The following is a 26,170-nucleotide window of genomic DNA, read 5'->3' as shown; positions in this document are numbered from 1 at the left end:
TCAGAACAATCATCAAGTATCATATTACCAATGGATGCATGGACAAGCGTAAATTGGTTGTGTGGCCTGTTTGAGAGAAACATCCATTCATAAAACTGACCACAACATCCTACACAAACACGTACATTTAAAGGTATGTATAAGATTATGGAAAAGGAGTAAAAGTTAGCTATGAAATCTTCCATCTAATTACAGATTTATTAAGTATGAATACTTTTTCTTAATAAAAAAAAATACAAGGCGATATATACATACCTCCGAGGAGATTTAAGTCGAGAACCGTTTCAAGACAGAAATACACTCGTGGTGTTTGTCAAACCATTGCCAAGAGACGACTCCACTTAGAAATTTGTTTTCTATTTGAATAAATTTTGATGCTACTTTTGTCGGGCCTTGAATACAGGACCTTCGGTGTGTTAGACGAGCACGTGTTAGGGAATATTGAAATCGTTTTTTAAGTAACTTCCCATAAATCTAGTCTTGAAAATCTGGAGCATGGCTTACGTTTCCTCTGAAAGCAATAGCTAGGTCATCAGCATATGCCATAATCCCTTTTTCATTATAGATGGGAATATGCCCTGGAACCCAATATAGATGTATGCTTTTTCCCGTCCCAATTCTTTCCAGGGATTGCTTATACTCTAACACACTTTTAGATGCTGTGCTATGCGAGATCATTGCCTTAATTTCTGCTTCTCTTCCACTGTTTCTACTGCTTTCCCAAACCAAAAAAAAAAAGTTGATTAAATGTAAGCCGTAGCTCTGTTAAAAAAAAAGTATAAACAAAATTTTGTTTTTAAATATTTTGATTTTATTTTTTCAGGCCTTGAACCTAGGACTTTCGGTGTTGGAGGCATATCATGCTACCATCACACCACAGTGGCCGCCTAGCTCTGCTGTTTTAACTAACAGTTATTAATGTCATCCTAAGTATAACAATAAAAAATGTTAAAACATAGCAGTGACTGTTGATAAGATAGAGATTTCTGTGGCACGATTGTCATAAGATAAAAAGTAGGGAACGCCGTGAGCCTATCTTTTAAATTAGGTGATGCATTTGCATAATAATGACATTTGTTCGCTGTTGCAATGACCGCGGAACTCAGTTCTCTTAACAAAAAAAATTTGTTATATTGATTAGGAATCTATAATGTTTACAGAATATTGTTAGCTTGATACCAACATTTTTTCGTCGGTTGTAATAACTTGAACAGGTTTGTTTTCTTGACAAAAAAACTCTGTTGAAATAAACATAATGCGATGAATTTTACTGAATAACTGTTAACTCAAGAACAACAAACCAGATTTGTTCATTTAACAAGCTATATTATTTTCACTGGAGGCGTTTGAAATTTTTTGTTTTTTCAAAATTTTTTTAATTTTTTTATTTTGAATAAAAATCTCTTGTTGGCTTTTAAGACTTTGTTCTTTTAAGCTTGAACATTTTTTTGCAAAATATTATATTCGGCCCACGCTGCAGCCTAACTTATTTAACTCCGCCTAAAAGAAGTTCCACTTCTACGATGTCTAACGCCTGTACAAAATTTGTTTCATGCATGTAAAAGATACGGATATGTAAATATGTATTGCTTTTGTGAAAAACAAAAGAGGATAATAATATCGACGCCAAACAAAAATAGACAATATAAACAACAACAAAATTAAGCTTACAACAACAGAAAATATGTAAAAAATAATGGTGGTAGAATGTGTAACAGAAATTAAAAAAACAAATTCATCGAATCTAAAGAAATGGTAGAAAACCCAAAATAATAGTATTGCATATAACATCAAAAGCAGAAAGAAAATTAGAAATGAAAATAAGCGAAATAAATAGAACTAAATAATCATGGAATAGTACACATAGCCATAAAACATAAAATTTCTAAGGCTTCCGCAGCGAACTTCTAAAGTTCAGAGCATGCCAATACGAACCCCTAATTTAGTCTGGTTGGTGACATCGACGTTTCGACTATTGATATAATAAAAAAATATATTTAAGAAAAATGCGGATATTATAGCACAGCATAACATAGAGTATAGTTAAAAGACAAGTGATTTTGTAAAACATTTTTGTAAAAAAAAAAAAAAATACAATTCAAATAGGTGTTATTTTAATACAAAAAAAAAAAAAAAACAAAGATAAATGAAACCGTTTAAAGAATAAAGAAGGAACCCACATTTTAAACAAATTTTATGTTCCATTATGGCTCATACTTAAACCAGAAAAATTAGAATGGATATCGATGAATGAAATAAAGTGAAAAATCAATAAAATAAATACACTACTTAGTTTAAAACAAAGAAAAAACTATTTTATGGTAGAAATATTGAATAAAGATTATGAAAATTATCTTGGTAAGCCAACCAATAAATAGTTAAACTCTCTTATGGAAAAAAGCACAATGAAGCGGAAGCAGCGACGTTACAGGTATGGAAATAGCAAAAGCCACTAAAAATTATCGAAATACTTTGTGAAATGCCTTAAGAAGAAGTAAGGATGGTTGAATATGACTAACGCCGGAATTATATACACCACTGTGGACTTTAAGTTTTTTCAATATTTATGTGAAATTCTGGAGATGCCATTCGGAGTCGACATAGAACAAGTAGGTCCCGTCCCGCCAATTTGTAAGGAAAACTAAAAAGGAGCAAGACGCAAATTGTGTCCCCATATGACACCAACCATCTTTTTAATTGTAATGTGGAATCAATGCCTCTAACACACCTTTCATTATGGTCCATCCCTATTGAAACAGCAAGTTTCCTTGGACTCCCGTTAGAGGATATTGACGAAAATTTGTGATCGGTCGCACCTATTGGATGGGGCGTATCACTGCTAACACAACAGCAACAACAGCGCAAATTGGAAGAGAAGCTCTGCCTAAAATCTCTTCTGAGATTATCGCGCTTTATATTTTGTGAAATTCTGGTAAGCGTAAGAGCTTAAACTGTAAACATACATCGAAAGGAATAAAGCTATATTAGTAAAATCAACAAATAAGGTTTTTTGTTCTTGAATTAACAGTCATTCAGTAAAATTGATCGCATTATGGTTAATTCAACTCTGTTTTTGTAAGGAAAACAAATTTGTTTAGTTAAGTTCAGCAGAAGAAAAACTGTTGGTCTCAAGTTCTCAATATGCTGTAAAACTTAGAGTTTCTCAATCAAGTCAGCTGATTTTGCAGTTAAAAGAACTGATTCCATTGGTCATTTCAACAGGGAACAACTGTCAACATTATGCAAATACATCACCTAATTAAACGGTTTTATATAGCTTGACTTGCTAGGCCGGCCGCACGGCTTTTGTGAACGAATTTTGTAATTGAAATTTAAGTAACTTCCCGATAAGCTACAAGCTTGAAACTTGGAATATAGTTCAGAACCCGATGACAATACAATAATAAGAAAAAAACTCCGATAGGTGGCGCATGGATCGAAATATTTAAAAAAATGGTATTTGTGGGCCGATTTGGTTCATATTTGGAACACAATACACACACAAATAGAAAGCGACCTTAAAAAATAGCCGCTAGGTGGCGCAAGGATCGAGATATTCAAAAAAATTGCATTTTTGGTCCAATTTGGCTCATATTACATACAAGAATAGAAAGCGACCTATGAAAAAAATCGCCGCTAAGTGGCGCAGGGATCGAGATATTCAAAAATCGTATTTGTGGTCCGATTTGGCTCATATTTGGAACATATAATACATACATGAATATAAAGGGATTAATGAAAAAAATCGGCGCTAGGTGGCGCAAGGATCGAGATATTAATAAAAATTATTTTCTAGCTTTTAGTATTAGTACCAATGCTTAACAAAGAACCAAATCGACAGCGCCACCCCGGGGATCCGAAATTGATCCAGATATCAGGATCGCATCGTTTTTGCATTTGAATATTAAATTTCTATCCGTATTTGGATCACGTTTCATTGGAACGCGTGGTGTGGTGGTAGCCTACGCCTACCACACCCAAAATTCTGAATTCAAAGCCAGGAAAAACCAATATCAAAATCTTAAGAAACAAGTTTTTTATATATTCTTTTAACAGCACTGTGGCTTACATAGTAAGTAAGGATGGTTCAATACGACTTACGTCGGAATTATATACCCCACTGTTGGCTATAACTTTTATAGATTTTTTTGTAAAATCCTGGTAAGCTTTAGAACTTATCCCTTTCACTGCCATGGGAATTCTATAAACCAATGTAAATTTAAAACATTGTCAAAAATGGAATTTACGCCATATTTGAATAAGCAAACGTCAAATTAGTTCTTATGACAATTTTCCATTCATGATCAGCTGTTTAATGAGCCTATACATTTTTACAGCATTGTGGATAAAATAAGTGGGATATCTTATCCGTCAACTGCCTGACAGGATGTTCAATATGGCGGCGCTTAGCGCCGGCTATCTTCAGCTGGTGATAGAAAGAGATACAGAATGAGACAGCGATAGTCAATAAAAAATCAGGTGATCCAACCTATTTGTAATTTTGACGTCTATGCAGAAGTTATCACACTTGTCTTATCCACAATGTTTTACAGTTTTTTATTGAGCAATGTGGCCGTGTTATTGAGTGCGTCCATTTACTAGTGAAAATGGACTTTTCTGAACCTTATATGGGATAATTTATTCCATCGATATGGTTAAGGCCACAAAAATGGGACATATTATACTATTAGTGTACAAAAATGGGACAACAGTCATTATTTTTGAATGAATGATACCGATGAGCCCCAATCAAGAAATCCAGTGGGGCATATTATTAAGTGAAGACTTAAAGCTTTACTCATTGCAATATTTTTGAGCAATATGGGAGTGGCCGCGTGTAAGGCTCTTTCAAGAGAACATATCCATATGAAGCTGGTGGTGTTGCTCGAAATTATTTGGCAGAGCTTTATAAGCTTGGCAGGAAACTTAAAATCAATCATTTCGCGTTAGCTTTAAACGCGTTATTAGGGGTCGCCTATTTTGTGAATTGTGCAGAGCAAACTTTAATTTCAGTCTGGAGTCATGCACTCCTCCGACCGTTTATTGCAGGGGAACTGATACAAGCTCTATAAAAACTGTTCGCCTCCGTGTTTGAACAGCTCGGCGGGTAGTTCGTATTTTATTCACGTATATTATTCAGGTGGCGGAAGGGATATTGCGTCACATAAGATTGGATATTAGGGTCATCTTTAGAGAAGTGTTCCCTCCATAATTAATGCAAATTATGTACATCGGCTACCAAGTCCCCGTTATAATTCCTACAGTGATCTGTCCCAGACTTGAAACCTGCTATCATCCGACGAAGTTTTTGGTAGAACATTTAGGGATATTTCCTTTAAGAGAGCATCTGACGTTCGTTGCACTCACTTCTATGTAGACGTATCTCTTTGTTCTTTATGCACGGAATAAAATATTCAGAATGTTTATATTTATCAGAATTGGGGGTTATATTTTAATATTCCGCGAATCTGAGATTCCATTAAAACAAGCCTCAGTTCCCCAACTAACTGCCCATAAATATTGTTGCCTCCTATTAGCATAATGCATCCATATCCTCCGTCTTTTTGCTTTTATCGGCGATAGGGCTAGTTTCCTCTTACTCTGTCCTGCAGATTCGGAGGTATAGTGGCTATTCTGGTTCACTATTCGAGGAACAAATCGTTCACACTCTCCCTTCTGCCCCTTAAAATCAAGTTTGTTAACACTTAGTCGAATGCCGCCACTTTCTAATACCCGAGTCTTCTTTTTCCTCATCTTCTTTTATGGTATCGATGATTGCTCGTCAAAAAGGTATCCCTATCGGTTCGATGGCAACGGATCCCAAGATCGAGCTCAGTTATGCCACGCTCTCGATTTCCAGGTCTCAATCCCACTTTAAACGCTATCACATTCTGCGATTTTCGACCTAATTCTACCTCTTTTCTCATTCTATTGATTCATTATGAAATTTTAGTTACCTACATCCAACTCCACGACAAAGCTAGCGCAGCTGTCTAATATTGAATATGGAAAGGTAAGCATCTATCGCCCGTTTTTATGCTTAGGTAATCTAATATGCAGCCGCTCCAATTTGTCAATACGCGATGTTCTTGATCAGATGAGAAAATCAATGACCCTTAGAGCTTTACACTCCAGAGCTGGTAGACTCTTTGTCGTTGATGCGAGGATTTAGTGCAACCGCTGTACGGGAAGATGAAAACGATATAAGCGATAATACGTCTTGGATAGCGTGGGACGCGTATAGTTAGTGAGCTCGTCGAGGGTGTCATCTAAAGACATTTGAAGTTAACAGGGGAAGAGATGAAAGCCATTTCGCAATACCGGTCAGCATTGATAATTATCCAGCACTTAGATGGCCGAACTGACCGCAAGGGCGAGTGTTTGGCATAGGCTCAAGAGATCGTCCTACGCGGTGCATTGTCTACCAACTTGCCTTTGGTATACGCGAACTAGAGGTAGGCTATTAAAATAAACAGTAAACACGAACAAAATGCATTCAAAAAACTATCTACTTTCAAGAAATCAGTGTAAACGTCAGTGAGCTCACTTAGAATTGCATGATTATATCACGGTAAAGACGTACAAAACAAGCAGGCACAACTACATTTCTATGTAGCATTTTTTGTTTAGTAGCATTGGCATTAAGCTAACTTTTCTATGCTTCAAAATATATTTCAATTCAAAAGATATTTGTGTTTTAAGCGCAAACCTCACTTTTTCATAGACTAAAATATTTAATAGACACCATCTGACACACAAAGGCATTTGTAAAACAGCTCATGTTTAGAATTTATATATGAATACCAATAGCATATATTTGAGGTCCTTACGTATCTGCCTCGATATGATGTGTAGATACTATTGAGATTAAATTAGTCTGATGTGATATAAAGTGATATGATCTGCTCTGAACAAATTTAAATGAGACTTTATCTGATGAAATATGGGTGATTTGATTCTATTTGATGTAATTGCTATGATATCAATAATCCAGAAGACATGATTTACATGATTTTGTCTTATTTAATCTTTTGAACGTTTTATCGCATGTGTGGTTAAATGACTTGATATAATATCATAGACATGATTTAACACTAACTTTTGATGAAAATTTATCTGATGTGATATCCTTTGATATGAGCAGTTCTGGCCAAATTCAAAGAAAGCTAATTAATGAAAAAGTACTTATGTCAATGAGACTTTATCCGATGTTATATTGGTGATGTGATTTTATTTGATGTAATTGGGACACCTTGATGTGATAATAATCATGCAGATCATATGATCTTTCAAGTTTCTACGAAGTTGCTCATTTCTTGCTGGGTGACTCAGCATTTTTGCTGTTATATGATCGATAGTTTTTTTGCGGATTCTTTGGTTAGCATGGAATTCCCCTTACTCACACACATATTCCCATATTTAAAGCATATTTACCTACATATTTTCCCACGTTTTGAAAATTTCACTTTGTCAGCGATTACTTAGCGAGGATTAGTGGAAAAATATTGTTTGTAAGAGAAAATGAAAAACTACAGAAACAGTGACGTAATAGCGAAAAAGAAAAATATAGAAAAGGAGGTACAATTTTCGACTGACCGACTGACAAAGTATATAATAGCAACGCGAAGCACTCTAAGTACGTTGAACCATGTGATAGTAATACCATACGATTAGTTGTGTTTAACGACATACGAGTATATATGTATATACATTTGTCTGAATCTTAGGGTAGAACTAATTGTTCTGGGGAATTTTTTTGGAAAGGTGTTGTAATATTTTCGAACATTCGGCCAAGCATAAGAAAAAGGGTAAGATACATTATAGAGTTTTGAATGGAAATTCTAAATTTCCAGTGAAAAATACAACCCGGATAAAAAAAAACGCAATTAAATATTGGCGGGTGATTTCGTAGGCAGCCGTCACTCTTGGAAAATTGTAATTCTTTTATATTGTTAGTTTCGTATTAGGAGTCTTCTAAGACAACAAGCGATCATGAATGGTCTTAACTAAATTAAATTAATCCCAGCCATAGCCATATTGATCGAAATGCAGGGATATGCCTTTACAATCGGGGGTTGTATGAGGCCACGAAATCTGTGGACAGGGAAGCAGTGGCGGGGTGGGGTATTATCTCCTCTGATGTGGACGCTGGTCATCCACCAACTGCTCTGGAGGTTCGGTGAGGACGCGTCATTGGGTATTTACAATATTTGTAGAGTCTTTCCTATACTATGGAGCCTTTTTTTGGTGGACAGTCACACAAAAAGAAAATCTACTTCGATAAATAATAGCGGTTACGTGGACTATTAATGCTTAGCATTACGGGAGCCCTGAAAACAGCCCCGATAGCTGCACTGTATGCCATTCCACCTGTAGACCCGTTGCCAAAGAACATAGCGTTAACAACTGCAACGAAGCTCAGTGTCTCGGGGCAGCTTGAGCGCAGACCATACGATCATTGTAGTATAGCGTTATGAATTACTGAAAGAACTATCTACCTAATTCCGTACCTGCACTTTGAAGGGGTTCTTAGATCCACAATTGAAGTGGATGACCTAACAGCAGATGAAATGCTAACCAAACAGTTTCTGTTGAATCCCAGAAACCTGGGCATCGCAACAGACATCTGATTGATGAGCCCACATCGCCCACGGGCTTAAAGAGTCATCTCCGTAAGCATTATGAGGAAATACGGCACCTGAGAACATGAGCCGTATGAAGCTAAAAAGCACAAGCAGGTCCTCAGTGCAATCCAGAAACTGGCGTCGAACCTCTATGCCGGGAATTGCCCGGTGAATCCTGTACTCAAAGAACAATACCCAAAACTAGCAGAGGAGGAACGGACTCTCCCTAGGGAAACGCGTCACGTCACTCTAGCTCAACTTCGATCTGGGTACTGTAACAGGTTCAACTCTCACCTATCCAGAATCAACCCCGACATACAAAACATATATCCTGCTTCTAATGTGTCCCCACATGACACCAACCATCTCTTTAATTGTATTGTGGAATAAACTCCTCTAACACCCCTCCACCCCTGTTGAAACAGCAAGTTTCCTTGGACTCCTGTTAGAGGATATTGATAACAATTTGTGATCGGTCGCACCTATTGGGGAACTGCCGCAACAACAACAACCTAACAGCAGACGGGGCGACATACGTGTACAAGTAAACAGATCCTAAAAGCTGTCAGAAGCCGTAACCAAAGCAGTAGAAACACTTGAAGCTTAAACTACAGCCGCATCAACTTTTATATTGGCAGCCAAACAGCAATTAAGGCAATAATCTCGCATAACACAACATCTAAAAGCATGGAAGACAATCTCTGGAAAGAATCGGGATAGGGAGAAGCATACACCTAAATTGGGTTCCAGGTCATATGGGAATAGATGGGAATGGAATAGCGGATAAGCTAGCTAAAAGGGCCGCATCCATAGAACTTTGCTTCGTAGACGCCCCAATTATATTGGGCGAAATTAAGAGAGTTGGACATGAATGGCCAAGTGGGAAAGGCGCATTTTGTGCTCGATATTGGCTTACATAGTTTTCATTATATAATTCATGAAATTTGTATAAATTAACGACAAAGCAAAAACAGGAAATATTTGATAAAATTTGCAAAAAAGAAATGGGAGACATTTTTTTAATCACAGATGTACTTTTGTCTGGGATCTTCTGTAAATTAGGCAAGCTCATCATCTTTTTACCATTGTTGCCAAAACCTACTAATATTCGTACAAAATTTGCGACCACGACCCTCAAATAGCATATATACATATGTACATTAGACTGAACATATTTTGTCTGAAAAAAATTTAAAGTTTAAGAAAAAGCTATACCGCCCCCTCAAATTGTTCCTTTGTATGTTGGTAATAAAATTCCCAACTCTGGGTCAGATAACTTCAGGTTAAGGCGTGGCACATTTTCATCGCAAATGCCCAGAATCTGGTTTTTTGTAATTTTCGAGAGACATGCCCGGCAAAACCTTATAAAAAGTTTTTAATATTGTGACGAATATCAGCATCACTAAGCTGTTAGTTAATAATCACGCAACAACAAAAACATGAAGCAGCCACTCTTATGTACATGTACACATTAAAGCTATCCACACCTATGTACAAGGCAACGCAGAGATACCTCACCCGCATAGATGTAGTCATCAGCCGAAGTAGTTACTCACACATACACACACATATGGATATGGGAGAGGCGTGGGCTACGGATATACATGTATGTAGCTGGTAACTAACCAAGCATGAGCTATAACTGTTCGCGAAATTACTAAACTTTAGGAGAAATGGGTGAACGAAGAAACCGAGAGTATAAAAGCAGCACAAGCTGAGTAATAACGAATTCAGTTTTGATGTAAACACGCTGTTGTAAGGTACGTGATATTGAAGTATAATTGTGAAGTACTACTCCCAATCTAAATAAAGACCAGTTTGCAAGACTGAATACTGGAGTGATTTATTCAACAGTTTAATAATTCGAACGTTAGCAAAAGGTTTCAAATAAGCGGAATTTCCCAAAATTCGTCACAATATGCTATTTCTCTGCTAAAGTGCGTTTATAACAATTAAATGAATGGCGCCTCTTATTTGATCATGCATTGGGTGCCGTTTCTGAAGCCATAACTTGAAGGTCGTTTAAAGTAACTCAAACATTTTTAGATGTGGCAACCTCTTTTGACCAATGAAGGAGAATTGACCTACTGTGAAGAAACTCTTTACACGTATTTCCTGTTCAAAGACACTGAAAGAAAAAGACTACTAAAATCAACCGAAATACGGGTCATTTCAACCGAAATTTCTGTAAATTTTTATCCATCGCAACAAGATGTTGAATCAAATGCGCACAAATCGTTGATTCGTAATTGACCGTTTTAGTAGTCAAATGACCAAAAAAAGATGTTGCGACAGCTACATCACACCACGGTGGCACTTACTAACCGAACTTCAATTGGGCGCACATCAAATATGCTGGCACACATTAAACATTATACACTTTATTATTTTGTTTTATTAAACACACTTTCACCAAATTTTATATTTTATAGTTTATTTAATTTATAGTTTTGAACTTCGCTTTGCAAATAGAAATGAAAATAGTAGTCACAAAACTGTTTCTCAATTCTTTCAGTTACAGCTCAGCTCATCCTCAATTTCTTCTCTCGCATGTAGTTGCCAAACTCGATTGTTTCCAACAAAACTTTTAGTATAAATGTTTGACATAACATTTTAAATAGAGAACTTGTAAGTTATAGAAAAGTAAAGAATCAAATCGCAGGAAGGTAATTCACCACTGGAGTAACTTTACATGTAATTCGGCCAGTTTAATTTTCGTAACACTTTAAGTTGAAACGATTCCAAAACAACTCAAACTTGTATGCTGTCGGAAACATAAACATTAAAAAATGATGTTTTTTATTATCTTATTAGATTCGTCCGCGTGAGTGAAAATTCGTAAAAACTTGAACAAAATGTTACTAACTTTGGAAAAATCCTGTTCGTTCAAACAAAACTTTTGCAACAAGAGGGCGCAATTTTGCATTTCGCTTGGAGGAGAAGTTGCAAAATTGTACCCATTCCGTTCTAATCGTTTCGTTGGAGTGGTCGTGCGGGTCATCCTCGGATCAACTACAATTTGTCGGGCTTTTTTAGTTCAGCTGAAAATTTAAAGAGGCCTTCCTTCTGACGTTGTGGCGGAGTTGTGAGTTGCAATGCCTCCCTTACCTGGAGTCAGGATGGTCTTTTCGCACTCCTAACTGGAATCAGTGTTACCAATAACTTTGGATTACATATATATTACTTATTTTGTGCTGGCGTGGTGCCATTTAAAAACCTAATTTCTACTGATTGCTTGGCTTTGATGCCTGTTAAAAAAGCAAATTATTCTTGATTTCGTGCATGGCTTGGTGCCTTTTAAAACACCACAAAAAATTAACATTCCGAGAAATAACGGATCTTACATATCGAATAACGGAGCTCTGTGAATAACGGAGGAACATGTGAAATGAAACGACAATATTGAAAGACCATTTTGATTCTGTACCTTGCGCTATGGTCATAGAACCCAGCCATTAATCCCAAATCTCAAAAAAAAAAAAAATTGTACCCGATAAATAGGTGTCCCGGTATTTCATAATTTTAAATAATAAATTCCAAAAATGGTTTTTCGTTTTGTATTGATAACTGAAAAACTAGTTTTTTGTTGTTTTCCCATTTTGTGTGTTTTTTCGATTTGGTGGTTTTCTTTTTTGGTGTTTTTTTAACAAGTGGCACCATCGTCATAAGTACAAAGTAGAGAGCGCAGTGAGCGTAAAATTTTCTTTGAAATTTGCTCAGGTATTGACTGTTGATCGCTGTTGAAATTACCAGTGAGATCAGTTGTGTTAACAAAAAAATCAGTTAGATGGATTAGGAATCTGTCAATTTTACAGAATTTTGTTAACTTAAGAGCGACAATTTCTCTTCTAAACTAATTTGTTCGCTTGACAAAGAATTCGGCCGAATTAACCGTAACTCGATCAATTTCACCGAATCTGCGTTAAGTCAAGAACAACAAAAAAGATTTGTTGATTTTACTAGCACCATTTCTTTCAGTGGACGAATACTTCTTACAAAAGACGCCCAAAATCATTAAATAAACACCCCTATTTTGATAATACTTAGGACCAAAAAACTGAACTAAAAGACCTGTACCACATATCCCCAGCTGAGTATATGATGTCCGAACTTATAAAACGTTTCTTGTTCTTCTTCCATGTTTGTTAAAACTGTATTATGGTTCTCCATTAATTTTAAATAACCACATATTTGCATAAGATCAGTTCTTAGCAGCATTTATTTGTCTTTTTGATGCAACTTTCGAAAAATAAGTGGGAATCAAGGCGAATTCAGTGCCATGTGTTGTATCCCAACAGTTGATTGCTAAACCTTGATTATTTTCCATACAGCCCCTTGTACTTTAATACTCCAGTTAATCTAAATCAATTAAAATTGTCTATTGACTTGACATTCCACCCACCTGGTATGGGTTCGTCTTTGTGGGAATTGGAAACCTTTCTGAAAGTGTTTTCTTTTTTTTTTTTTAGATATATGAAATAATTGTTTTACCCTATTTCTCTTCTCTTCAAGATATACTCGTATATCCGGACCCACAAGTACCTAGAAAACTCGTTCGTTATTTCCGGGAAACGGTCAAAATTCTAAAATCTAAATTCTGAAGTCAAAATTCCGGAATCAAAATTCTGGGTCGACAAAATTCTGGAAGTCAAAATTCCGGAATCATGGCATGGCGTAGCCGGTGTTGGATCGGCTAAGGGTTATTTTTTAAAGTTCGGCCGAAGGCCTCCTACGCAGAAGGGTGTACTACGCAGAAGGACATCACCGTGGCGGCAGCCACGGTTATACCACACACCCGGACTTGGCATGGCGTAGCCCAGGGTTATTTGTTATAAGCGCGGCCGAAGGCCGCCTATGCAGAAAGGTGTTCTATGCAGAATTACTGTGCATCGCGCAGCCGGTGTTGGATCGGCTCTTTCCAGAATATTGACTTCCTTAATATTGATTTCCGGTGTTTCGACTTCCGGAATTATGAATGCAGAATTTCCAAAAAAGCAGAATTTTGACCCCAACCCGTTATTTCCCTATTTATTTCTTCCATTTATTAAATTAATAAACTTTAAATCTCTCCATGGTGCGTTTTGCGTCAATTGGAGCTTCAATTCACAGTCTAAGGCAGTGATCGTCAGCTAGTGAAATAATGATTCGCGCTCACTTCACACATATTAACCATCATCCAGTGAGTTTTCTAGCTCCGTATGCCGCTCAATTCTCACGTGGACGCTCTGGATCATTGGGAGACTGGAGAAACAGAGGTTGTGATATTTTTGTACAAATGAGTTGTGATAGGCAGATATCGCCGTTGTGTTTCGTGTAAAACATGCGGCTAAAGGCCAAGCATTGAAAAGTAGATTTATTAAAAGCAAGAAATTAACAAATTGATGGGTTTGATGGCGAATAAGGACAAAACGAAGTATCTGCTGTCATAGAGCAAAGAGTCAGCCATAATTTCGAAATAGTAGAAGACTTCGTTTATTTGGGTACCAGCATTAACACAAGCAACAACATCAGCTTTGAAATCCAGCGAAGAATCACTCTTGGCAATAAATTCTACTTTTGACTAGGTAGGCAATTGAAAAAGAAAGTCCTCTATCGGAAATCGAAAATCATGATCTACAAATAACATATCGTACCCGTCCTGCAGAAGCATGGTCCATTACAACATCAGATGAAGCGGTTTTGGCAGTTTTCGAGAGAAAAGTTCTTCGAAAGATTTACGGACCTCTACGCGTTGGCGATGACGAGTACTGAAAAAGATTTAATTATGAGCTATACGAGCTTTACGCAGACATCAACATAGTCCAGCGAACTACAACGCAGCGGCTATGCTGGTCAAGCCATGTTATGCGAATGAAAGATGACGCTCCGGCCAAGAAAATATTTTTATCGGAATCCGCCTATGGAAGCAGGGGAAGAGATCGGCGCCCACTCCGCTGGAAAGACCAGGTGAAAAAAAACGATTTAAACTCCCTTGGTGCGACCAAATGGCGCCAGTTGGCGGAGCGAAGAAGCGATTCGCGCGCCTTGTTGGACGGCCATAACCGTTCAAACGGTTAAGCGCTGTCGTACAGTTCATTTAGTTTCAGCTTTTTGACACTCAGTGTCGTAAAAAATGAGGATATAGACTTTCTTCACAATAGTTCAATTCTTTTTCCAGTATTGGCTATCAAATCACGGAATAATGAATGGTCGAAGGAGTGGTGAAACACCTATATCAAATATTTTAGTTTCTTACATTTCTTGTTATAATGGTATTTCGAAAGTAAAATACGATTGATAGGAAGATATTTTTCGCAAAGATAATACCGTTTACATTGGTCTATGATCCTTTATTTAAAAAAAAATATTTATAAAATAGGCGTGGTCCTTAACCAATGTGGGAGAAATATGTGTACCGGATTTTGGCTCGATGCGTCAATTGGTCTCCCGAAACCATTAAAAATGCTTGATTGAAAAATGGGAAATGTCACGCCCATTGTCCAAAATTTTACTAGTTTTCTATTCTGTGTCATAAGGTCAACCCACCTACCAAATTTCATCGCTTTTTCCGTCTTTGGTAATGAATTATCACACTTTTTCGATTTTTCGATATCGAAAAAGTGGGCGTGGTTATAGTCCGATTTCGTTCATTTAAATAGCGATCTGAGATGAGTGCCCAGGAACTTACATACCAAATTTCATTAAGATACCTCAAAATTTACTCAAGTTATCGTGTTTACGGACGGACGGACATGGCTAAATGAATTTCTTTTTTCGCCCAGATCATTTCGATATATAAGAAGTCTATATCTATCTCGATTAGTTTATGCCGTTACGGATCACCGTTATGCGAACAAAATTAATATAGTCTGTGAGCTCTGCTCAGCTGAGTATAAAAAAATTGGTTTGGGCATTTTCAATGGGAATGTGCCACGCTTAAGTTGTGATATTTATTACTTACATACAAAGAAGTAAATTGTGGGGGCGGTACAGTCTTTTTGACAGACATACATCATGTAAACAAAGTAATGAAACAAGACTTGTGGGGAAGGAAAATCGTTCCAATATACATCATTTATCCACCCTGTCGGAAAATCAACAAAACAAAATAAATCTTCTATTTCCTTTCTCTTTATCTTGAAACTTTTATGTAGTACATCCTGCATATCCCGTATGTTTCTCATCTCCATATGCACATTTCCAACGTGTCCAATTCGGTTTGCTATTAAAATGTTTTGTGGTTATTGAAAAGAATTCTGAACGCAACACGCCCTCGAAAAATGGTGTTTGCACCGAAATAAGGCTAAAGTGCCAGCTCATATGTGATTTTATATTTACCTTTTCCTTTAGAGCTGCAGTAACTTTAAATGCCAAAACCACTCTTCGAGTCGGGGCTTACTTCGAGGGAAGGATCAAAAGCTGTCAAAAGAAAGTTGCATATCATTACCTATCCTAGTCTTGTCGGCAGTTATACGCCAGGTACTGCAAGATTATATAAGAAGATTTGCCGGCTCTAAGTGTACCATAAGATCAAAGAAAATACCTTGGGATAGCCCAATTAGTTGCATTTAGTATATCCTATATGATTTTTATGGAGGTTTCTTGGAACTCTCAGCAGATATCGACTACTGAAGAGAATAACTCTGAGGGAAATGTATTCCAAAAGCGTCCTATATCTTCGTGGTTTTGATACACAAAGTATGGATCCGTCCTTCAAATCTATTGCAGAGAGAAGGATTTGTATGAGCTGACCACAAAAACGCAGAATGTATTCGAAACGTGAAAGTCAAAATGTGGATATAGGCTCCACTCTCTATTTGAATTTGTTTCTTTGTCACAGCGTCCACAGTGGGGTATTTTGTATAATTAGTTTTACATCCAGCTAGTTGTAAAACAAGCAAAATTAAATGTGTAGGTATCCAAAAGCTCAGTCATACCTGTTCCTAGGGAAGGCCGCGCAGATGCAGAGAAAATGTACAGCCGTATTATCCCCCGTAAAATAGACGGATAGTAAAACCAAAAGTTACGGTGCTGACAAAAAGTTTCACACCTTTTCATTGTTGAGGCGGGGAATATTAATTATACCGTCTCACCCTCCTCAAGGCAGAAAAGGCATTATATCCAAAATTTATACTGCTCACCCAGAGCCTCGTACCGCTTCTTAACGAAGTCTAGGTCCGTCATCTCATAATCCTCATTATATAAAAGGACTTTAGCCACATACACAAGGCTACAATTCTGATCCTAGCATAACTAGGGCAGGCATGCACAAAATTTCATCGCCGTTTCACATTCCTCAAGTCAGGAGGGCCTGTAAAGATACTTCTCTGGGGTAAGAGGATAGTTCAATATGAAGTAGCGCAGCTCAACTGAGGACCACAAGAAGCAGGAAGTCATGTTTCATCTCTGGTGTTAGTTTCCGGAATTTACCGAATCAATTTCTGGCAAAGGATCATCAACATCGAACTCCCCAAAACCGTCGGCTTTCATTTCCTTCACTAAGAATAAATCACTCAGAGGAATGAGATCTATTGCGAGACGTTCACCGGAAGTCAGTTTAACTCAAAATAGGGCATGTAGAACCATTTTGGAGGAAAAGTTATTCTGTCCCACAACAAAGAAGAAAACTACAAGACCATTTTCTGCTGACTAAATTTAATAAAGGCTGCAGTGTCACATGCAAAATGTATATACCACTGGAGCACCTCCTAGAAATGTTCAGCGTAAATCTTCACCTTTCGATATTTAATATTAATCCATTACGAATGATTATGAGAGTCTTTATACATATAGCCAAAGTAAAACCAACTAAATATATGTTTCCCTCTAACGTACTTAAGTATACATACCTTTGAACAAAACATTATATCAGTTCAGATATTTATGCACAAATATTTCTTTACAGAACCACCTTCAACTCTTTGCAATTACAAGAACTTGAGCGTGCCTTTGAACGAACCCATTATCCTGATGTTTTCTTTCGTGAAGAGCTAGCAGTACGCATCGATCTAACAGAAGCTCGTGTGCAGGTTTGGTTTCAGAATAGACGAGCTAAATGGCGTAAACAAGAGAAAGTGGTCAATGAGCTTACATTTGGTAGTAGTCTACAAGACAATGAAGATGGTCTAGGCACAACGCAAGCAACGTATTCGGATGAAAATGCGATTCCGCAGCTGGATAATGGTTTAGGTAAGGAGACAATTCTAATCTTTTAGTGTTTGGAATTCTGAGAAAAAATATCTATTCCTCCAAGCGAAATCCTTGTCCTTTAAACATTTTAACGGTCTAACAAAATGTCAGTCGTTTCTTCGTAGCTGGTGCCAATTCGACTAACAAAAGAACTCAACTTTTCCACATGCCCTTCAAACGGAGAGAGGAATACCCTGTTCCTCTGCTTTCGACACCAAAAAACGCCAAATAAAGTAGGAAAATTAATGTATTTTGGACAATGATGGCCGTCCGGTATTAATGTATGAGACTCTAGTCTGATGGAAGCTGCAAGGCAAGAAAAGCAACCAAATAAAAATAGGGAAGGTGCAATGACTAACGCCACTTGTAATGTCGGGCACAATACCCCATACAGTCCAGGGAGGGCTATAAGACGTATACGATCCTAGTCTCGCGCCAAAAGTCGTGCACTATCTTTTAGAGACGATAGTCGAGCCGATACTCTTATATGGGCTGAAACGCACTGAACGCGGCGAAAATTGCCAAAATGTATAAGCTTGTACAACAGGGGCATCTTAAAATTAACATATATATATGTGGGGTATTCCATCCCATTTCGACCAATTTTGAACCCGATCCCTTTAGAATTGGCTGAAAGTTTTTCTTCTTTTCTAGCTTACGAAAAACTTTTTCAGAATTTTTTCAAAAAAAGTTATGAATTATAAAAAAAAAACCGTTTTTGTTTTCAAAATGCTATAACTTTTTCAAAAATTGACCGTTTGGGATCTTTTTTTTTTTTAATTTGTTTTTAAATGTACTTTTCGGAAAAAATACAAACAAAATTTTTAAGTTTTTTTTTTCAATTAAATAAAACAAAAAAAAATTCTCGGCCCACTCCAGGATTAGTGGGAATGATTGCAGAATTGATTGAAGTTTTTTATGAGAAAAAAAAACTGGGCGAAATTCGAAAAATCTCGAAAAACTGAAAAATACAAAAAAAAAACTTTAAAAATTTTTTTGAAGTTTTCCGAAAAGTATATTTAAAAACAAGTTTTTACAAAAAAAAAGATCCCAAACGGTCAATTTTTGAAAAAGTTATAGCAAAAACGGCGTTTTTTTAAAAATTCATAACTTTTTTTGAGTTGGATGAAAAAATTTGAAAAACTTCTGAAAAACGTCTTTCGTAAGCTAGAAAAAGAAGAAAAACTTTCAGCCAATTCTAAAGGGGTCGGGTTCAAAATTGGTCGAAATGGGATGGAATACCCCATGTATATTCTGTGATCTGTTGATCAAGCTGCGTCATATGAACTATGGGCTCACTGACTTCGCCCAATCCTACATTCTTATCAAGTTCGACTGCAATCTACCCCTTGTGCAGGCCGGTCTTCAACACCTTCATTCCCTCGAGAAAACTATCAGACGAAGGCCCAAGCTGAAGGACTTGGACGAGGAACCGAAGGAAAGGCTGATGGAGTACTTTCTCATCAAAATTCATCGCAAATTCGAGCTGATCAATCGTTATTGCGTCTTAGCGGAAGTCGTGGCGATTTATGATGTGGCGGATGGGATACAATTCTACGGGTACAGAATTTTAACATCTACTCGGATAGCCAATCGTCAATCAGGGCTTTGAGCAACGCCGCGATCGAGGATGGTACACGAGTGCTGGAACTAGCTTGCTATTGAGCCGAAGTATACTAAAATAACGATCATGGATCTTTTAACCCAAATGAGTACAATGGAACAGGATGAGGGTCGTTGCACATATTTCGAAGATCTGTTGACCACCACCTGCGTTTATTTGGGAACCAGTATCACCACTAGCAACAACATCAGCACTGAAATCCAGCGAAGAATCAATCCTGCCAATAAATGCTACTTTGGACTAGGTAGGCAATTGAAAAGTAAAGTCCTCTCTCGGCGAACGAAAATCATACTCTACAAGTCACTTATCGTACCCATCCTGCTATATGGGGCTGAAGCATGGACCATGACAACAGCAGATGAAGCGGCTTTGGGAGTGTTCGAAAGAAAAGTTCTTCGAAAGATTTATGGACCTCTACGCATTGGCGATGGCGAGTACCGAAGAAGATTTAATGATGAGCTGTACGAGCTATACGCAGACATCAACATAGTCCAGCGAATTAAAACGCAGCGGCTGCGCTGGCTAGGCCATGTTATGCGAATGAATGATGATGCTCCGGCCAAGAAAGTGTTTCTATCGGAACCCGCCTATGGAAGGAGAGGTAGAGGGCGGCCCCCACTCCGTTGGAAGGACCAGGTGGAAAACTTCATGCTTCACTGTCCAGCTTTAGCAGGACTAGGCTTCGGTATTGTTTCCCTCTGATCTCCGAAAAACGTATACACGGTGGAGATATTCGAAATTATTTCATCATCACGCAGCTATTATATAAGTAGTTTTAACTTACACCACTATTGTTTTATGTGGTATCAAATGGGCCTTCATACAGTCTAACCCCAGTGGGTTAGGAGGTTAGAATATACCCGCGGTTGGTATGCCTGTCGTAAGAGGCGACTAAAATACCAAATAGATTCAAGGGGTTGTGTAGTGCACCCCTTTCAGGTTGCCAGCGCAATATATAGCTTCTCCAACCCAATTGTCAACCTCACCTATCCGTGGCGAATCCTGCCTCATTAACAGCCGAGGCTCTAGCGACCCCGAACTCCTCATGGATGTAGGGTTTAGGAGGGCGCTATGGCCTAGAAGGTCCCATGTGGTCATAACGAATCGTTCCCGAGATGGTCGGGCTTGGTACCGGAACGTACCGGATCTGCATCCGGCAAAGGACCATCAAATAGATAACACTCCCCAAGGCCTTCGGGGAGTGTACTTATCGCTACAACAGCTTCTCCGCGGTAGCTTTTATTTTATCTAACTTAACTCAATTAAAAAAATCTGATTGGATGAACGTGTACCCACCCATAACTCGCTGATGTCAGCCAAATTGGACATAGGATAAGTGCTGTAGTATAGTAGCCTGATGTACTGTTTTTTACAAAGTTTTTTAAGAATTCTTTCAACATTCTTCTTTTTCAGGCCCCACACTCCTACCAGACACACCGCCCCAATCGGCCAACTCATTGGATAATGATCCCAAAGTACCTTTCCAGACTGACCGCTGCATATCACCGTCACGCCTAACGCCGAATATATTTCTTAATCTTAATATCGATCAGCTAGAGCGTGGTGGTGAAGTTTCTATGGAATGGTCTACATATCCTCCGACGAGTACAATGTCCACTATGTCGCATACGCTTACACAGTCTCATACTCCACCTTCACTAATTATTGCACATAATACAAACAATAGTTGCAACAACAACAACCATAGCAATAATCATCATAATATAAATGAAAGCAATATGGAAGATCCTCAAACAAGTCATCACAATCATAATCAATGCCATGAACACAATAATCACCTGTCCTTAATCAGTAGCAGCCTCAGTGCCTCTCTGGATTTAGATACGACAACAAATTCCACTTATGATGAAATGAAATTTCTTAATGTTGATCAGTTTACAATTGATAATTTCAAAGCTGAATGTATTTTAAACTTAGATCATGGTCTGACGTTGGACGATAGACCTGCATTAGGGCAACTTGAACATGGTGGTCTCTCATTTGATAGTGGACAAACGATGGATGAGTGTGGTATGGTGGCACATATTTCTTTAGAAGAATTACATCAGCAGCAACAACAACAAGATCATCACCACCAACAACAACAAGAGCAACAACAACGACAAGAGCAGCAACAACTACAAAACGAAGATGAAACACGACAACTGCACCAGCATCATCATGCCCATAATCAGCAAATTCATTATGAGCATCAATGCCAGGAGTTCCATCAATTACAACAACAACATCCTTTAACTCTCACACAATTAATACATGCTTCTAGCATTCAACTAAATAATTCCAATCACTCGAATGGATTGGCTCTTGATATGCCCTCATTCAGTTTGTCCACTGGAAAGGATCCGAATAAATCTCCGCCCAATTTATTATCACTGGATAAGCCACTTTCGCTGAATATCAGTGTGGATGGCATTGATGATCTGGTGGATGATAAATTTTAAACGGGTATGTTCAGCGGTTTAGAATGAGCTTAGAATCGGATTAATCACTTTCTCCAACAGTTCGATAAAGTCTAACGTGTGCGGTGAAGTTTTTGGAAGAAGAATGGTAAAGGCCTCATTTGATTTGTAAAAAGTTTTGTCTGACTTGAAAAAGTTTCATTTGATTCGAAAAAAGTTTCACTTCATCTGAAAAAAGTTTTAATATAAAAAAAAAGCTTTATTTGGCATAAAATTTAGATTTCGGTTGATTCGAGGAAACTTTGATTTCATTTGAAAAAAGTTTTATCTTGAGTAGGAGCAACATAAAAAACAAAAAACCTGTTCTAATCGAATTAGCGGCGGTTCGATTTTGTCATTTCTTTCATTTAACATAGAAAAATTATGTTCTATAGGGAAGTATAAATAAATGATGCAGCAGGAAATTGGGAAAATATTGTATAACAGCAAGACGTGGTGATGGTTGTTGTTGTTGTTGTTGTAGTGATAAGGTTACTCCCCGAAGGCTTTGGGGAGCGTTATCGATGTGATGGTCCTTTGCTGTTACCATTAAGGTGCTAGCACGACCATCTCGGGAACGATGTATGTGGCCACAATAAACCTTCAGGCCATCCCTCCCTTCCCACCCCCAAGTTCCATGAGGAGCTTGGGGTCGCCAAAGCCTCGTCTGTCAGTGGTGATAGTCGGATGCGTTTGTAAACAATCCGATCATCACAGGAGTGCGGGTTCAAAACCCACTCCCGAGAGAAAATGCTTTGAAGAGGTTCAAAAGGTATAATCAAAACCGCTGTCGCCTCGTCCGTGATGTCGAGTTGTTTCAATTTTTTCCTAAGCAATTAATAAGAAATCAATTTTATTTGACTTGAAAAAGTTTCGTTTGGTTTGAAAAACAAAACTTTCATTTCACGTGAAACTAGTTTGATTTGATTCAGAAAAGGCTTTGTTCAACTTAAAAAAGTCTCGTTTGAATTTAAAAAAAGTTTCGTTTGATTTGAAAAAAGTTTCATTTGTTTTGAAAAAAGTTTCATTTCTCTTGAAAAAAGTTCCGTTTGTTGTGAAACAACTTTGATTTGATTTGAAAAAAGTTCAATTTCACACTTCAAATTTTTAAGCTATTTTGGAAAAAGATTAATTTTACTAGAATAAAATTCATTTGATTTCAAAAATGTTTCATTTGATCTGAAAAAATTTCCTTTGACTTAAAAAAGTTTGAAAAAAGTTTCATGTGACTTGAAAAAAGATTAACTTGACCTGAAAGATTGTTCATATGATTTAAAAGGTTTAATTTGCTTTGAAAAAGTTTAATTTAATCTTACAAAAATTGATTTTGACTTGAAAAAAGCTTTCATTTGACTTAAAAAGGGTTTCATTTCATTTGAAGAAAGTTTCATTTTACTTAAAAAAATTATTTTAGCTAATGGGTCTGTAGTCTTTCGGATACAAATGACTCTTCTTCATCGACTTTGGCAGAAAAATTACTCTAGCAGTTCTCCATCCGTCTCATATTATTCTAAGGCATTCCACAATCTTTCTGCTCGAGATTTGTAGCATGGCAGGAATATAGCATCTGGGCCCGTCTAGGAGTAGTGTTCATAGTGGTATCATTCACCAAGCCCAGCACTACCGTTCCATGATCAAAGTGTAGTTATTCTCTGCTGGCTCTTCGGCATTATCAGCCGTTGGGAAATGTACGTCCAGTGGTGCTTTTCAACAGTTTGGTAATTTTTTTTTTCTTTTGCATGCGAGATAGGGTCATCTTCCTCCACCGAAGCAGGACATTAATTTTTTTATTTGTTGCGTTAAGCTAACTATTAAGCTACCCAGCGCTCACACGATTTTTATTTCTAATATAAACTTTAGAACGGTAGTAGATCGAATACTGAGCTTAATTTTAGTCAAGCTGTAAATATGATTTCTAGATAGAGATAATTTTAAGAGGCTGTGTGTGAATAAATTTTCAAGAGAGGCTCTTTGTTGATGGTTTCTGTAATTGGGTACATTATATATTATTTTTAGTTTTATTGTTTATAAATTTAAAAAATGTTATAATGTATAAGTCAAAGCAAATAAATACATGCATATTATTTTATAATTACTAATTAATTAATTTTATTATTTAATAAAAAAAATAGTCCAAATTATAAATTAATTGATTACTAATTGAAATTCTTCATATTATGTAAATAATAAAATACTGTTTTACTAGTAAAATTTTAAAAATAACTCGTTATTACTTACCATATATAAATCCTAATAAGTAATATTGTTAACCTTATATAAATAAGTGTAGTCATAAATAAATACCTAAAATGTTATAAAAATATTTAGTGCTAATATTTAACTTTTTCTTCTTCTTCGCTCTACAATTTAAAAAACCTAGATTTGCCACAAAATATAAAACATAAAACAATAAACACCATAACCTAAGAGTTATTTTTCCTTCTTACCTTTCCTTTTTTCCTTTCGTTTGTTTTCCTTTCCTTCCCTTCCCTTTCCTTTCCTTTTTCTTTCCTTCTCTTTCCATTTCCTCTCCTTCCTTTTTGATTTCTTCCACTTTTTCCATTTCCCTTCTTTCCCTTCCTTTCCCTTCCCTTCCCTTCCCTTGCTTTCCTGTTCTTTCATTCCCTGTTTTCCATGTTTATTTATTTTATTTCATTTTATTTTTTTTTGTTTCCTTAAATTGAATTTAATTTCATTTTATTCTATTTTACGTTATTTTATTATATTTTGTTTTATTTTATTTCCTTATATTTTATTTTTTTCTTTCTTTCTTTAAACTCCATTTTGTGCTATATTCCTAATTATTTTATTTTATTTTATATTATGTATAAATGTATTTTTTGAAATTATATTTTCATATAAATCATCCCAATACTGTTCCCATTGACAAAAACCTACCACTAATTTCAACTTAAATTTGAATACTTAATCACGTGCTTTTTCCTTTCCTAAATACTTTGCGTATCAGCCCGAATTTGCTCATGCTATCTCTGGCTCTATATTTCCAATAGAAGGACAGAATGTATACACCTCTCCGTGCTTTTGCAGGTATAAAAAATCATCATATGCTCAAACACTTTAAGTTACAGGCGTGGTGTTTGCGGTTAGTACAGAAGAAAACAACTCACCTTTTACTGAAAAAATACTCTCTTTCTATGCGTACACAAAAGGGAATTGCTTCAGAGCATACACAGACAGTGCCACCACCTTATAGCCACACTTACAGCGTCTGTGCTGGTGTCATTTTTAATTTTATATGTTAGCACCATATTTAACTTTTTTGAAATTTGGTTAATAGTCTGCATTGCTCCTTGAGAAGATCCATCGACACGTGTACAGCTGTTTAAACCTTAGAGTTATAGTTTGGCCGTAAAAGGAGTGCGCAATTTTTACCTTGTATATATATATATATGTATATATGGGGTATTCCATCCCATTTCGACCAATTTTAAACCCGACCCCTTTAGAATTGGCTGAAAGTTTTTCTTCTTTTTCTAGCTTACGAAAGACGTTTTTCAGAATTTTTTCAAATTGTTTCATCCAACTCAAAAGAAAGTTATGAATTTAAAAAAAAAAAACACGGTTTGTTTTTAAATGTACTTTTCGGAAAAAATACAAAAAATATTTAAAGTTTTTTTTTTTGTATTTAATTAGCGAGCTTTGCTCATATTGCTTTATACAATGGTTTTTGTAATAGATATTAGAGAAAAATTGTAAGTTTGCAAACGGCGATGGTTACTAGGACATGTTTCTGAATTTCACTTCTTCATCAGCTAGCTTTTCGGGAGCTGAGCGTTGAACTCGAATCTCCAACATTCATATCAGTGCAAGCCTTTTAGCTGCTAAGCCATATGAATGTCCCGTTGTTCGCTGTACAATTGGTCTCTAAGGGTTGCCTTTTTGTTTATATTCCTTTTGATCACCATGTAGGCACACACACTATCGTACAAACATTCTAGAGTCACACCTGGCCCACCTTAATGGCAATATCTCGAAAAGGCGTCCACCTATAGACCTAATGCCCACTCCCTCTTAAAATGCTCAGTAACACCTTTCGTTTGATACCCATATCGTACAAACATTTTAGAGTCACCCCTGGCCCACCCTAATGGCGATATCTCGAAAAGGCGTCCACCTATAGACCTAATGCCCACTCCCTCTTAAAATGCTCAGTAACACCTTTCGTTTGATACCCATATCGTACAAACACATTCTAGAGTCGACCCTGGCCCACCCTAATGACGATATCTCGAAAAGGCGTCCACCTATAGACCTCATGCCCACTCCCTCTTAAA

The 26,170-nt window shown here is 36.9% G+C and overlaps 1 protein-coding gene across 1 annotated transcript; it reads left to right on the top strand.

Moving 5' to 3' along the window:
• The first annotated feature begins 704 nt into the window (after nt 1–704).
• Nucleotides 705–24,190, top strand: Pph13 (PvuII-PstI homology 13). Its single transcript, XM_067783921.1, has 3 exons — nt 705–2,431; nt 17,509–17,792; nt 20,830–24,190. The coding sequence occupies exons 1-3, from the start codon at nt 2,391–2,393 to the stop codon at nt 21,876–21,878; spliced, it is 1,374 nt and encodes a 457-aa protein (XP_067640022.1). The 5' UTR covers nt 705–2,390; the 3' UTR covers nt 21,879–24,190.
• The last annotated feature ends 1,980 nt before the right edge of the window (nt 24,191–26,170 follow it).

The sequence above is a fragment of the Eurosta solidaginis genome, chromosome 4 (assembly GCF_040869045.1).
Source record: "Eurosta solidaginis isolate ZX-2024a chromosome 4, ASM4086904v1, whole genome shotgun sequence".
Taxonomy (NCBI): Eukaryota; Metazoa; Arthropoda; class Insecta; order Diptera; family Tephritidae; genus Eurosta; species Eurosta solidaginis.
This window is presented reverse-complemented; position numbering and strand designations above follow the sequence as displayed.

What these genes read in the sequence shown, in the direction of transcription:
- Pph13 (XM_067783921.1), top strand. Translation starts at nt 2,391, where the DNA reads ATGGAAAAAAGCACAATGAAGCGGAAGCAGCGACGTTACAG. An exon ending in CGGAAGCAGCGACGTTACAG is followed by an intron (nt 2,432 to 17,508) that starts GTATGGAAATAG and finishes ATTTCTTTACAG; the next exon opens with AACCACCTTCAACTCTTTGC. An exon ending in GCAGCTGGATAATGGTTTAG is followed by an intron (nt 17,793 to 20,829) that starts GTAAGGAGACAA and finishes CTTCTTTTTCAG; the next exon opens with GCCCCACACTCCTACCAGAC.